At 42.5% G+C, this 15,382-nt stretch overlaps 1 protein-coding gene across 1 annotated transcript; it reads right to left on the bottom strand.

Annotated features, from left to right (window-relative positions):
• Positions 1 to 7,131: 7,131 nt before the first annotated feature.
• xbp1 (X-box binding protein 1) lies at positions 7,132 to 12,867 on the bottom strand. Its single transcript, XM_052032185.1, has 5 exons — positions 12,543 to 12,867; positions 12,048 to 12,144; positions 11,341 to 11,460; positions 9,596 to 9,759; positions 7,132 to 8,278 (listed from the first exon to the last, which is right to left on the bottom strand). The coding sequence occupies exons 1-5, from the start codon at positions 12,749 to 12,751 to the stop codon at positions 8,092 to 8,094; spliced, it is 777 nt and encodes a 258-aa protein (XP_051888145.1). The 5' UTR covers positions 12,752 to 12,867; the 3' UTR covers positions 7,132 to 8,091.
• Positions 12,868 to 15,382: the final 2,515 nt, after the last annotated feature.

Genomic DNA, 15,382 nt, shown 5'->3' with positions numbered 1-15,382 from the left:
CAAGACTGAAGGACTTTGGGAGGGATCTCAAGAGAAGTTCAAGTTCCAATGCATGGCCACCAGTGGTGCAGTGGAAAAGGAGGCAACTTGTACAGGTGTGGAAAGTGAGCAAGGGCAATCCAGAGGAAACAGTCAAGGTGATCTTCAAATCAGATGAGATTATAGATGGATTTGAAATCAAGGTCAAAATCTAATATTAGCACGGAGTGGAATTCTCGCTCAGCCATCTATTGATTCCGAGCAAATGTGCTGCTCCCCAGAGTTCACACATTGACAGAGAGAGTTGAGGTGGGTAGCACATTAGCATAGGGAAAACGGGCATGGTTGAAGATACAGAGGTCCTGCTGAATAGAATGGGACAACATCATTGTAAATTTGTTCTTCTGCTCTCCAGAAAACCAGTGGTAAACAGCCATGGCTGGGAACCCTTGGGTCAATTGTAGCAGTTATGTATGAACATGGGATTGGAGTTTAGTAGGGGGGAGGCGGGAAGACAAGTGACAATTAGGAGGGAGGAGGATGGGGGGGGGTGGAAGAAAAAATATTGGGACACATAAGGAAGACTGTAGAAGATGGAAATCTGGAGCAACACACAAAAAATGCCGGAGGAACTCAGCAGGTGAGGCAGCATCCATGAAGGGAAATGAACAGTCGACGTTTTGAGCCACGACTCTTCATCACAACTGGAAAGAAAGAGGGCAGAAACCAGAATAAAAGGGTGGGGGGAGGGGGAGAAGCACATGCTGGCAGGTGAGAGGTGAATCCAGATGAGAGGGGGAAGGTAGGTAGGTGGCGGGGGGGAAGGAGTGGGAATGATGTGAGTTGATAGGTGGGAGAGGCAAAGGGCTGAAGAAGATGGAATCTGATAGGAGAGGGAAGTGGACCATGGAATAAAGGGAAGGAGGTGGGGAACCAGAGGGAGGGAAGTGTGGGTGATGGGCTGGTTATGAGGGCAAGGGAGAGGAAAGGGAAAGGGGCAATGGGGCCAGAGGGATAAGGGAAAACCAAAAAGTGGGGGAAGAGATTGGGACTTGGTTGGCACAAAGAGCAGCAATTTGGAAAGTTTGGGAATTGGTTGGGAGGGGAGAAAGAGACACTTGGCAGGGAGAGAAAGATTTAAGTTTTAAGATTTAAGAGAAAGATTAATGTTCAGAGGAGGGAAAGAGAAGAGGATTTTGTAAAGGGGGCACAAATGAATCCTCTACCGCTTCATGACAGGACATCTTAAAACATTGTCAAAATGATGATAATTGCATACATGAAGACAACACATACTCTACTTTTCAATGCTTAACACTGACTCTCTTTATCTGTCCTGGAATATTTAAATCAAAGCTATTCTATATATTTGTCGATTCTGGTGGGTTTCAGGTAAAGTTAAGAATCTAAATTGTGGAAAGGCAGGGCTTTAACAAATTAAACCATGGATTGTTTTAAATTTCTACTTTAAAATGGTTATAGCTTCCTACAAGCCATTGGCAGAAAACTATTAATACCAGGCATGGATCAACAGAAAGAGGCTAAGTCAAATTCACCTTGATATCTTCAAACAGAAGTTGTCCTGAAAGGTAGGGGAAGAGATTTGATATTGATTTGAATGTCCAACAGATTCTGTTATGGAGCTTAGTGCATGGATCCGGAGACTTACGTAACACTTGCTTGTAGATTCACCCACCCTGACAGCTTCCAATGCAACTGATCCCGTGGTCACCTTCGAGGACGTAAGATCAGTCCTCCAGAGAGTGAACCCGAGGGAAGCATCTGGCCCAGATGGTGTCCCTGGACATGTCCTCAGATATTGTGCTGAGCAGCTGGCAGGGGTATTTGTAGACATATTTAACCTCTCCCTGCTTCAATCTCAGGTTCCCACCTGTTTTAAGAAGACCACTATCATCCCAGTATCAAAGAAAAACAAGGTAACAGGCCTTAATGACTACCAACCAGTGGCTCTGACATCCACCATCATGAAGTGCTTCGAGAGGCTGGTCATGACACGCATTAACTCCAGCCTCCCAGACAACCTCAACCCATTGCAATTCGCCTACTGCAGTAAAAGGTCTACAGTGGACGCCATCTCCCTGGCCCTACATTCAGCTCTGGAGCATCTGGACAGTAAAGACACCTACATTAGACTACTGTTTATTGACTAAATCTCCACTTTCAATACTATAATTCCAAGCAAACTCAATACCAAACTTCGAGACCTGGGACTCAGTACCTCCCTCTGTAACTGGATCCTTGATTTTCTGACCAACAGACCGCAATCAGTGAGGATAGGCAGCAACACCTCCAGCACGATTATTCTCAACACTGGTGCCCCACAAGGCTGCATCCTCAGCCCTCTACTCTACTCCCTATACACTCATGACTGTGTGGCCAGATTCTGCTCTAACTCCGTCTACAAGTTTGCAGATGATACCACCATTGTAGGCCGTATCTCAAATAACAATGGGTCGGAGTACAGGAAGGAGATAGGGAGCTTAGTCACATGGTGTCATGACAACAACCTTTCCTATAATGTCAGCAAAACAAAAGAGCTGGTCATTGACTTCAGGAAAGGGGGCGGTGTATATGTGCCTGTCTACATCAATGGTACTGAGGTCGAGAGGGTTGAGAGCTTCAAGTTCCTAGGAGTGAACATCACCAATAGCCTGTCCTGGTCCAACCACCTAGACGCCATGGCCAAGAAAGATCACCAGCACCTCTACTTCTTCAGGAGGCTAAAGAAATTTGGCATGTCCCTTTTGACAGTCACCAATTTTTATCGATGCACCATAGAAAGCATCCTATCGAGATGCATCGCAGCTTGGAATGGCAACTGCTCTGCCCAGGACCGCATGAAACTTCAGACAGTTGTAGACACAGTCCAGCGCATCACGGAAACCAGTCTCCCCTCCATGAACTCTGCCTTTACATCTCGCTGCTTTGGTGAAGCAGCCAGCATAATCAAAGACCCCACCCATCCGGGTCATTCTCTCTTCTCTCCTCTCCCATCAGGCAGAAGATACAGGAGCCTGAGGGCACATACCACCAGGCTCAAGGACAGCTTCTATCCCACTGTGATAAGACAACTGAACGGTTCCCTTATACAACGAGATGGACTCTGACCTCACAATCTACCTTGTTATGACCTTGCACCTTATTGTCTACCTGCAATGCACTTCCCTGTAGCTGTGACACTTTACTCTGTACTCTGTTATTGTTTTTACCTGTACTACCTCAATGCATTCTGCATTAACTCAATGTATATGCACTGTGTAATGAATTAATCTGTACGAACGATATTCAAGACAAGTTTTTCACTGTACGTCAGTACAAGTGACAATAATAAACCATACCAATAACAGGGGCTGGGTTACAGATTTGGTTAACTTCACATAGTATTAACACCATGAAATTGGACCGAAAGGTAAGAAAATTAGTAGTAAAATATAGAACTCAGTATAGAAAGAGAGAACCTCTATTTATACAGCAACTTTTCTAATCTCAGAGTTTCACAAAGGACTTCAGAGCCAATGATATACTTCTGAAATGCAATCTTCTGTTACAATACGGGAAGTACAATGACCAGTTTGAGCACAGCATGTTTCCATGAACAACGTGATAATAACCAGAATATCTATTTTAGTTGATATAAAATAATTGCAATTACTCTGAGGAGGAATCTGCTGCTGTCTTTGTATTAGTGCTATGAGATTTTTATGTTGCTCTGAGAAGACTGACAGGGCCTGGATTTAATATTGCTTTCAGAAGATGTCATCCTCCAAGAGGAAAGCGCACCCTCAGTACCAGACTAAGGTATCAACTGGACTTTGTGCTGAGCTGGGAGCAGGAGATCGTGGACGGAGGAACAAGTCAGTAAGTGGGCCCAGCAGAGTGGAGGAGTTCAGACACAACTCAGTCACTAAAAAGTCCCACCTTTATATCCAATTATGTAAATGTCTGTGTCACTTCCCGGCAGTGAAATGGAAAATCAGAACAAAGGAAAATCCTAAGTTGACATCACAGTGAGAAAGAAAATGGGATTTGAAGCATATGATTTGTCTTTTTCTCAAAACTATGCTTTGTCAAGAAATTTTTGGGGATTTTCTTTAATGGCATTGCAAAATAACTGTTTTTGTTTCTCTTTACATTTTTGTAAATTTGGATCATACAATTGCATGTCCAACAGTCAATACCATTCAGAGGAAAAGTCCTGTACAACTTAGGCTGACCTTTTTCGAACAAGACTGTTCTAACAGCTCAATGTGACTATCCAAACCATCTTTATTTCTTCTCACATTTTCTCAGCATCCTGAAGCTTATTTATTTTTATTTCCAGTTTGTCATTAAAGGTCACTGTTCTGAAATGTTATAGAGTTATACAGCATAGAAACAGGCTCTTCAGCCCAGCAGGACTATGCCGACCATCATTACTAATTCCTTTTACCAATAGTTGGTCCATAGTCTTTGATGCCTTGGTGATTACTTATCCAGACGCTTGTTAAAACTTGCGAGAGTACCTGTCTCCACACCTTCTCAGGCAGTGCATTCCAGATGGCGACCACCCTCTGGGTGAAAGACAATTCCTCAGAGCTCCTCTAACTTTCTTAGTCTAGGCTCTCTGGCTAACTCTGCTCCTCTCCCCACACATGCTGTCTGACTTGTTGACTATTTCCAGAAGTTTCTGCTTTTACTTCAGATTTCCAGCATCTGCATATTTTGTTTTTGTTAAACTGTGCAAGTGTTTTACACATTGAACCTTAGTGAGAAGAGGTGATGGAGGGGTGAACATATAAATTAAGAGAAGCCATAGGCTCCTCAGCTCTTTGAACCTACTCCACCAATATGATTTTTAACCTCTACGTTTCTGTATGCCCATGGTAACCTTTCAATCCCTTGCTTAGCAAGAATCTATCTATCTACTTCTGGCTTAAACACATACAAAGACCCTTTTCAATACCCTTTCAGGAAGAGTTCCAAAGACTCACCACCATCCAAGTGAAAAAAAGTTGTCTCATCTCTGATTTAAATGGGCAACCTCTTATTTTTAAACAATGTCCCTTAGTTCTAAATTCTCCATTAAAAGAGAAACCATCTTCTCCTTGTCAAGACCGCTCAATGTGTTTCAATCAAGTCCCCCCTCACTCTTCTAAGCAGATACAAGTCTAACCCATCCAACCTTTCCTCATTAGACAACCCAGTTTAGTTTAGTACAGGTAGTAGTTTAGTAAACCATCTCTGAACTGTTTTCAATGTAGGAACATCCTTCCTTAAATAAGTTGATCAATATTGTACGTAGCACACTAGATATGGTTCAACCAATGCCATAAAAAAAACTAAAGCATGATCTTACTACTTCTGTATTCAATTGTCTTTGTTATAAACTTAAACATTCGGCTAGCTTTTCTAATTACTTGCTGTACCTTCATATTAGCCTGTTGTGAATCCTACATTTGGATAGAGATCCCTCTGCATCTCAGAACTCTGCAATCTCTAACCAGTAGATAATATGCCTCTTTTTTTCTTTGAAAATGGACAATTTCACGTTTTCTCAGATTATTCTCCTTTTGTCAAACCTTTGCCCACTCAGTTAACTTAGCTGTAGTTTGCTTATGTCTTTTTCATAATTTACTTTCCTACCCATCTTTGTGCCATCAGGACATGTAGCAACTATACCTTCAGTGCCTTCATGCAAGTCATTTATATATATTTGGGGCACCACTTGTTACATCATACCAACCAGCCTAAAACCCATTTACACCTGTTTCCTATTAGCCAGCAAATCTATCTATATCAATGTCACCCCCATAATCCCAAACCTTTATTTTCTGCAGTAATCTTTGAAGCAGCCTGTTCTCAAAAGCCTTCTGGAAATCTGGGTCTATCTACTTGGTTGCCATTCTTGGAGATGGTTATTGCCTGGCACTTTTCTGGCATAAAAATTGCTTGCTACATATCAGTCCATGTCTGAATGTTATCTAGATCTTGCTGCTTGCAAACATGGGCTGCTTCATTTGCAGAGGAGTTGAAAACAGAATTGAGCATTGTGCAATCATCAGTGAACATCACCACTTCTGAATTTGTTATTGATGAAGCAGCCAAGCATGGCTAGGCCTAGAAACTGCTCTGAGGATGGGATGTTAGACCTCTAACAAGCAGACCTATCCGCCATTGTTCAAATTAGAACTCCAGTAATCAGACTGTTTTCACCTTGATGCCCACCAACTTCAGTTTTACTAAGACTTGTGATGTCACATTTAGACAAGTGCTGTATTGACACCAAGGGCAGTTACTCTCACCATATCTCTGGAATTCAGCTCTGTGGTCCAAGGTTTGGACCAAGGATGCAATGAAGTGCAGAGCTAAGGTCCTGACAAAACCTGAATTTGGCATCAAGCATATTGGTTAGGGGGGGGCCACTAAATAAACACTACTGATATCATCTTCCATCACTTTGATGTTTGAGTACACCAATAGGTTTGCAGTTATCCAGACTGGATTTATACTGCTTTCTGCAAACAAGGCACACCAGTGCAGTTTACCAGAGTAGCATAGATGCCAGTGTTGCAACTGTAGAGGAGCAGCCTAGATGGAGCCTGTAACCTTTGCTACAGGCAGTCTTTAGCCATCTCTTGATATCATACTGCAACTTGAATTGGCTGAAGACTCATGTCTGGAACAGTGGGGGTTCTCAAAGGAAACCTAGATGGATTAACTTAGCTTTGAGTAATGTCACAAATGCTCCAAGCCCTGTCTTCGACCTACCTACTGGGCCCTGCCATCACCAAGGATGGGGATGTCTTGGTACCTCCCATTTAATTGCTCAGCACCATGCAAGTTAGAAATAGCAATACTGAAGTTTGATCTAACCCATTAGAGCAGCAGGATGGGCAATGGCAAGGAAATGCACCAAGGCCTACCACTAACCCCTTGTATCCCATAGCCTCCCATTCCTTGTTCTTCTTCCCAAGATACTTTGTTTCTTCCCAAGGTTCCTTCCTGACCCATTGTAGATTATGATGTTGGGTTCAATCACCTACCTCAAGGATCAATTTTCATAACCACACAGATGTCAATATCCAAATCCATCACGCCCTGTCATGGACATTCCCTATACAGCTTTGCATGTTAAAAAGCAGGACCAGAACATCCATTGCACATTTTTTTTTAATTGCACAAGTTTAAATATTAAAATTGAGAAAGCATCTTTAATTACATCCAGGCCATGACAAAAGTGAAAATCAGACTTATGCATTTACATAGTAAATTACAGCAGAGTATTTAGTATGCATCTGTATACATGCAAATACTATATTGCAAGGAGGAAAACTAAGGGAAATGAACCATCCACACTGTGGTGTTCTGGTACTATTTTAATAGATAAAATTTTAGACACAAAAAGCAAAGATCACTAAACATCTACACCTGTTATTCATATACCAGGTATACAAGGATAGCAAATAATGCAAGTTCTTATATCAATGAATTTCCAATGAGACCCAGTTTAGGTGGCCATTAAAACATCTATTTGGAGGTGATGGTCAAAAGGTTACATGAGAATCCATATTTGGCCAAAAGACAAACACCTATACAAAGAATTGAGTTTTATTGTTACATGCTAAAAAGGGCTCAATGGTGCACACAAGGCAGCTTGCCAGCTATATCCTTGGCATAACAAGCAACATGCCTTGAACTCAGACTAAATACAGCTCCAGCTGAACAAAGTTTTAGAAACCATTCATCATTAGACTGCAATTAATTGGGGAAAAAGTTCACTGGTGAAAGTGTCCTCCCAGCTGTTGCCCAGAGTTAGTGGGGAGGACATGTCACTCAGAGGGGATGAGGATCCTTCATAGTCAGAATCACAATAATCTAAGGGGCACATGGGCTTTTCTTGACATTGCCTGGATGCAAGGTTGTTTCCAAGTTGCAGTTCAGTGATAAACTCATCTTCCAAGGGTTCCTCTTTGAGTTCCCTTTGTAAAGAGGCTTCTGCAATTACTTCATTGGTACTACCAAAAGATACTTGCTCAATTTTGATGGCAGTTTCACCACTCTGGACTAGACTGGCCTCAGCCAGCGGCTTGTGATAGAAATGGTCAAAGTGTATCATTTCATTAATGGCTTCCAGCTTTGTTGATGGGGCCCCCAGAGGCATAGAGGTGGAGGCTGGTAAGGAACCAATGTTTTCATTGTAGGCACACTCTCCCAGCTCAAAGGGTCTGGACCCCTCTTCAGTAAGTCGGAGCAAGGTTTCTGGGTCAAAGTAGTCCAGAATGCCCAAGAAGAGATCAGACTGCAAGGAAATAAAGTCAGTTACATTTCTGCAATGAGATTTTTTTTAACTGAAGAATGTTGTATCTGTCCAAGTGATACATACAACTGTACACCCAAGAATACATACTTGAAACAAATGTCATACTTTCTGCTGAATGTTTCCATGTATCATGCACACCCATTTTTTTTGAAAGAATGTCAATTGTTGGCACCTTGCTCAAATTGTGGGACAAGTTTAAAAGTTCTACACAAGCTGTCTCCAGTGTTACTGTGCTCAGATTCATATCCAATAACAGGTATGTAGTACATGTTGAAGAGCAGTACATCCTCAGGTTACACAAAAGGACAATTTTAAAAAGTTAACCAGTACTTCTATGCTAGTATTTCTTGTACCAGTTTGACATGTTTCTTTCTAGGATAAACCAGCTTCCTTGAGACACTGATTTAAATGAGTCTTGTTGGCTTTAAAATTAGAAAGTCCTGTTAATATTAACTGAAAAATATGGAAAATTTAGTCCAAGTAGAAAGCTACTCAGATAAATTGGTGGGTTGGCAGTAGAGCCAAGGTTAACATCCTGTGCTAGTTGAATACAACTGAGAAACAAAAAAAAAAATCAGAATTCCATCCCATTAGACTCATCCATTTCAGGAAGGCTTTTGCTGAAATGAAATGTGGACAGTCTCTTCTGCAAAAGGGTGTAGGAAAGTGCATATTATGTACCTTTTTCCATGCAATGGTCAGAAGTGCAAAGATGTTCCTGACACAACTAACCAGCAATCAAATGTGAATTGGGTGGCACCTTGATGCCAGTTCTCCAGAACTACACCAGCTGATATCTGGTGTTGTTTAGCAGTTTCCCCATCTCCATCTTTGGCAACAGATGCTACAGCTACATCCTCCACATGTCTGTTTTCAACAGCCTCTGTTTCAACCCACTTTTAAAGCTACCGCTTGACCACATCTTTTAACCAGTGTTCTATTGCTGCTCAACTCTTCCACCAATAACTGTTTGTCTCATCTACAGCAACAAGGTTTGAATTATTCACACTATGGAGAGAATAACAATATCACATAGGGTCTCACTTAGCCTCTGGTTAATTGTTCTTTCTGTAAGAAAAAGCTGCACAGAAGTGCAATGGCTTTCAAAGTGTTTTCAGTTGGAGGGCAGTGGAAGTTGTTTGGATGTGGATGGCTGATGAAAGTCCTTAGGGCAGCATTATATAATCCATGTGCCCATTACTTTTTCAGACATTGAGATTAGGGTCTATTTAATATCATGCCAGACATTGATCTTATTGCACACCTGACCCAGCCCAGTCACACCCCTGCACTTACCTCAGAGTCTGAAGAGTCAATGCTGTCAGTATCCATGTGGAAGGAGTCAACCTGGCAGACAACTGGGCCTGCACCTGCTGCAGAGGCACACGTAGTCTGAGTGCTGCGGACTCAGCCGACCCGGTTGCCAGGCTGATTTCATCCACCTTGGCCTGTAGAAGTACCTGCACAAGAAAGGACAAAGCCTTAGCCATGCCACCAACACAAATATTAACACTCCTGTTTACAATGTGCTTTTAATGTACTAAAGGTTCACAAACTCCACAGGACAATTAAAATTTGCCACCAAGTTGCAGAAGGACTGGCCACTAAAGGCTCGGTCAAAAGCAGACTGAGGTTTTGCTCAAAGGTGGTTCAAGATCCTGGTTCCAATTAGTTGGAACTGTAGCCATCACAATATAGAACAATGAAAATTGGATATCATCTTTACCCAAGGCAAGCTAAAATACAAACTTTCTGGTCAGGACAGTTTCAAGGATTGATGTCACTTCAGGTAATGCAGTGTGGCACTGGATTCCCAATTCCAATGCTTCGTTCCTAGTATAGAAAGAAACTGCTATACCCACAATGATAAAGGATCAGTGGGTCTGCCCCTGGACTCAAACTTCATCAGGTACTTGCCCAACTCACTTCCCTTGCAGTCCTCTTGTTACACTTCAAAGCCTTTGCATCACCTCTTCCACTCAGAGTTAAATACCTCAGTGGGGATCAGACTAGAACTAGTTCAATGATCCCTAACCACTCACTAATTCAAAAGTTTGCTTTTCTTTTACATGGTCATATAGTCAATGTAATCTGGAGAATGAGGCAATAATACCCAACATCAAACTACAGCTACCCTGTATATCCAAAAATCTTTGTTTTGAACAGAATTCAAATTGCTTTAGAACTACTAAAGCAATGATTCATATACCAACTTTTGGGAAAAGTGAATTGACATCTCAAATGCAATGATGCCTTATTGTATCCAAATCATGGAGGGGAATGCTGCTCACCTGTGCAGATCTGGATAAATCAGATTAGCTCATAATCAAAGCCCACCTGTCTAGACTGACATACAGAATAGCCAACTGGCAAGATGTCAAGCTGGATTAAAATGGATGAATGTTGCATTTGGGGGAACAGGTGGATGGTTCGAGGGAGATGAGAACCAGGAAAGCTACAGTGGAGGGATGAGGGGCAAGAGTTGCAGTAATGCATATTGAATGCTTGATTCATATTGTTATTGACACAGATCCAAACTATGGTCCTGGACACCATTCCAACCGACTGAAATCTTTTGTAAATAAACTGATTTCTCAACATCTACAACTTGTCAGCAAAGCAGACATGGTGGTTGTTGGACAGTAACCAGCATTTCAACAGGATCAACCCAAAGATATTTACTTTCAAAAAGGAACTAAAAATTGATTTTACTGGTATCTTATGCAAATAACCCACTCTGGAAGTTGGTAGGAAGCCAAGCCACAGGAATGAAGAGGCATTAAACAGGATATGCAAATCCTGGTTGTCAAAGATCACCTGGAGATTTAGCTGTCATTAAATTTCAGAAAAGCACATTCCACCAGCTCTCCAGAATAGAGTCTGAAAATTCATTCACTTCTCTTGGGAAGAAATGCAGCTGCACTGAATGAGTGGGGAATACACTCACCATCTTCCCCATGTACCCTACAAATACTTCAACACTCAGCAAGTGAGTGAACCTCGAATGGGACACATTGAGACAGCACAGAAGCTCTCAATACCTTCTCCTTTTCTGTATCTAGAACTTCCATCCCCAGTCTCTGGCGCAGTTCCTGGTTTTCCGACAGTAGGCTGTGGGTCTTCTCGTGCAGAAGTCTATTCTCAATTTGCAGTTTTTGATTCTGCAGAGGCAAATAAAAACATAACATTAAAACCACAAATGCTGGAAATCTGATTAAAAAGTTGGCTAAGGCAGCATCTGTGGAAAGAAAGTCAATTCTTCAGCTCCACAAACCTTGGTCAGAACCAAATGAAAATGATTCACGTTTGTAGTTGGGAGAATCAAGACAATCCCTCCACCTTCTTCCCTCTTCCCCCCCCCCCCCCCCCCCCCCCAAATAAATGTGACATCAGCCTCATTTAAGTGGTAAAAGGGAGTCTTTCTAACTGGGAAAGAGTTTATCTACCTCATTATGGCCCTTGCACCTTCATTTACCTACACTTTCTGTAACAAACAATTCTGCATTTTGTCATTGTTGCCACCTCTTTCTTCACCTCATGTACTACCTGGATGTAGTTACGTTTGGAATTATTTGTTCTAGATGACATGCAAAAGTTTCCCCCACTGTATCTCGGCATATGTGCCAATTACCAATAATGGATTAACTTGAGCGGGGGTCGACACATGCCAGTTGGAGCGTGTAGCTGGATCGCGGCCAGTGCCCAGACCTAACAAGAAGGTCTGAACCCTAGCGGGAGCTACGCTTACCTCCGACTCCATCTCGGACACCTGCTCCTCCAGTTCCGACATGCGAGCTTTCTTCCTGTCCCGGGCCGTCTGCGCTGCCACTCGGTTTTTCAGCTTCCTTTTACAGGGCAAACAAAACCACCATTCACACTTTGTTGCGCCCGAGAGGAAACAAAGAAGGCCTCAAATGCGATTGGGAATGAGCTTGCATGCAGAAAGAGGGTATATTTAGGCAGTGATAGGACAATGGGGGTAGATATGGCGAGTGAGAGGTTGGGAGGGCGTTGCGCAAATCCTGGCTGACTTGCCACGCAGGCATTAAAGAGACAGACATTATGGGGACGAACCAACGTCTAATATCGCGCATAGTTTGACACCAAGCTAGCGACTTTTCCAAAATCTAACAACGTTCACGTAGACTGCATTTGAAAGTTATCCGCTGACAGCCGGTTCCGTGGCCGGATAGAGCGGGCGGTGGACAAAAGAACCGAGCTATACATCGGCCCCCGAGCCTACCTCCGCAGCGCCTTCTCCTCCGGGCTCAGGTGGGTCAGCCGCTGCCTCTTGCGGTGAGTGTGGCCGGCAGATGCCGGGGAAGGATCATGCAGCGAGCCGCCCTGGCCGGGGTACACCACCGACACATGCCGGCTGACCTCCAGGCCCTTCTGCTTCCCTCCCGGGATCAGCAGGACTTTGGCCGAGCCCGCCGGCGTCACCGCCACCATCTCCGCTATAGTGTATCAGAAAAAGCGCACGTCCCAGAGCTAGGATAGCGGACACACAACCACCCGATTAACTCGCTGCCACCCCGTCCGTTCTGACCCTGCACTCATGGGTCAATTTCAACCAACGTGTTTAAATACCATTGGCAGAACAGCCGGTGCAACACCCACTCACCGCCGTCTGATTGGTCACGGCCCAGATGTAATGATGAAAGCAAAGGCTCAGATGGCGTCAGACTTTGTTTGTTACAGTGCCGCAGCCTTTAATATATCGATCCACACAAGCATATGCGTGGATGCATATATATGTACATATAATCCCTGTATATAATATTTCTTGGTGCATCGTTGCACACATACATTATATCTAAATGGTAATGATGTATAATCCTAGTTTTACTGTAAGGATAATGATACATTTATACGTTAGATAAGTGTGCAAATGTATAACACAGATCGAAAACAATGTATATTTTACATTTTTTCTCTACAGTTTCTTTATATGAAAAGGTCCATGTATTTTTTTTTGTTTATACTTCTATAAAGTTGTGGGAATTTCCTGGCGCTTGTCAGAATGATTCAATCGCCTGCAACAGAACTATTTCCATCCCATTGCTGACTTTGGACTGAACACTGTTATTTCCTCAGTAGCCCGGGTTGTTGCATCATCTATTTCCATTGGCGGCATTTTTATTTCGTTGAAGAGCTGTAAAATCAGCCAAATAGCATTTGTATTTTAAAATAAAAGGCCAGGGAACATTATTGTGAGCTCCGTGCTTCGCTAATTTTATCCAAAAGGTTTGCACGTTCTGTTGAGAGTTGTCAATGGTTGAAAACGCTGTTAAAGCTGTTCAATTGTTCCTTTCCAGCCGAATAGCCGCGCGTAACTTGAGGCGACCGCATGGTTACATCCAGTTACACCTCGCCACACACAAACTAAGAGTATTCCATATGGAATCGCTCCCTTTGCGTTGACCTACTCCAAATGTGTCAACTAAAGGCAAAGTCGAGTTTATTGTCATACCGACCAGTACATGTATGGACAGCTGCAATGAAAAACTGTGACTTTGTGGGTTTCCTCTGAGCGCACTTGTTTCCTCCCACATCCCAAAGACATGCTGGTTGGTAGGTTAATTGGCCACTGCAAATTACCCATAGTGTGTAGGTGGCTGGTAGAATTGATGGAGGTGTGAGAAGTACATGGAAAATTAATGGGGGGGGTAAGAATGATAGGATTGCTCCGGCATCTGGCAGAGACTTGATGGGCCAACTAGCCTCCTTCTATCTCATAAGGAGGTATGAAATCACTTCCTTGCCCTGGATCACATGTGACTTTACTTTTCTGACCAGTCTGCCATTAGACCTTATCAAAAGTCTTGCTAAAACCCATGAAGACATCAAATGCACTGCTCTCACCGACCCTCAGAAAATTCAGTTCTGTCCATCAGATACAACCTTCTCTTAACAAATTGCCTAATTGTCCTTGGACATTTGTAAAAGAAGTCAGTATGTGGTATGAAGAGTGATGGACATACCTTTTAATCTTATACTACATGCACGTTAGAAGTACAAAACAATGTGGCCAGGTCAATAGAATGATTCTTTACATTAATACCAAGTTGACAGGATTAAGTTGCTTGTGTGATGGTGGCTCAGTGGAAGAGAGGATCTGATCTTACATCACATGTGCAGTAACAAATACTGGAGTCAGATCTTAGTTGCTTTGAGTCATTATGGTGATATTTTTCTCTATCTCAAAATAGGATATTTATTGACAATGTTAGATCACGAGGTGGAAACTTGGTGGAGGTCTACTGTACCTCAAGAGTTAAGGATACAGAAACTACAATTATCGATAAAGCAAAGTCATTTCCCCTGAAAAATGCAGAGTGGAGGCTAGACTTGATATTAGGTGCATGACATCAATCATAGACCTTTGTAGCAGCATGTCACCAAGCTTGATTGACAGAGCAATTAGCCAATCATTACCATCCTATCTTGTAGAAGTGCTCTTACTTTATGCTGACTTATCAAAAATGCTTTATTAACTTGTAACTAAAAGATCCCATGGTACTGTACATTGACAACTGTGTTTCTCCACATTGCTGCTGTGATAAGACTATAAAATATTTAATTCACTGCAGGATTCTTTGAGAAGTCCTGATGATGAGTCAAGTGCTATATAAAAGTAACTTACAACTTGTTTTGCCCCATAAGCTTATTCTTTCACTAGAGTCAAATGGCAGCTTAAAAGGATAAATTGCCCATAATTTCACTGTAGTTATTCCAATAATTTGTATCAGAATCAGGTTTATTATCACTGATATATGTCGTGAAATTTGTTGTTCTGCGGCAGTAGTACAATGCAAGACATAAGGACATAAAAATGACTATAAGTTACAAAAATAAGTAAATAGCGCAAAAGAGGAATAACGAGATAGAGTTCACGGGGTCATGACTGTTCAGAAATCTGATGGCGGAGGGGAAGAAGCTGTTCCTGAAACATTGAGTGTGGGTTTTCAGACTCCCGTACCTCCTCCATGATGGTACTAAAATAAACAGGGCATACCAAATCTGTGACATACTAAATCTCCTCAAACTCCCAATGGAGTAGAGTCACTGGCATGCCTGCTT

This window comes from Pristis pectinata, chromosome 17, assembly GCF_009764475.1.
Source record: "Pristis pectinata isolate sPriPec2 chromosome 17, sPriPec2.1.pri, whole genome shotgun sequence".
NCBI classification, from domain to species: Eukaryota; Metazoa; Chordata; class Chondrichthyes; order Rhinopristiformes; family Pristidae; genus Pristis; species Pristis pectinata.
The sequence above is the reverse complement of the archived record's forward strand: the minus strand, read 5'-3'. Positions and strand labels throughout refer to the sequence as shown.

Bases quoted from the DNA above. Each gene is read 5' to 3' on its own strand.
- xbp1 (XM_052032185.1), bottom strand. From the start codon at position 12,751: ATGGTGGCGGTGACGCCGGCGGGCTCGGCCAAAGTCCTGCTGATCCCG. The intron at 12,145-12,542 runs GTAGGCTCGGGG...GCCCTGTAAAAG, and splicing joins GAGGAGAAGGCGCTGCGGAG to GAAGCTGAAAAACCGAGTGG. The intron at 9,760-11,340 runs GTATTGAGAGCT...TTTCTTGTGCAG, and splicing joins TAGATACAGAAAAGGAGAAG to GTACTTCTACAGGCCAAGGT.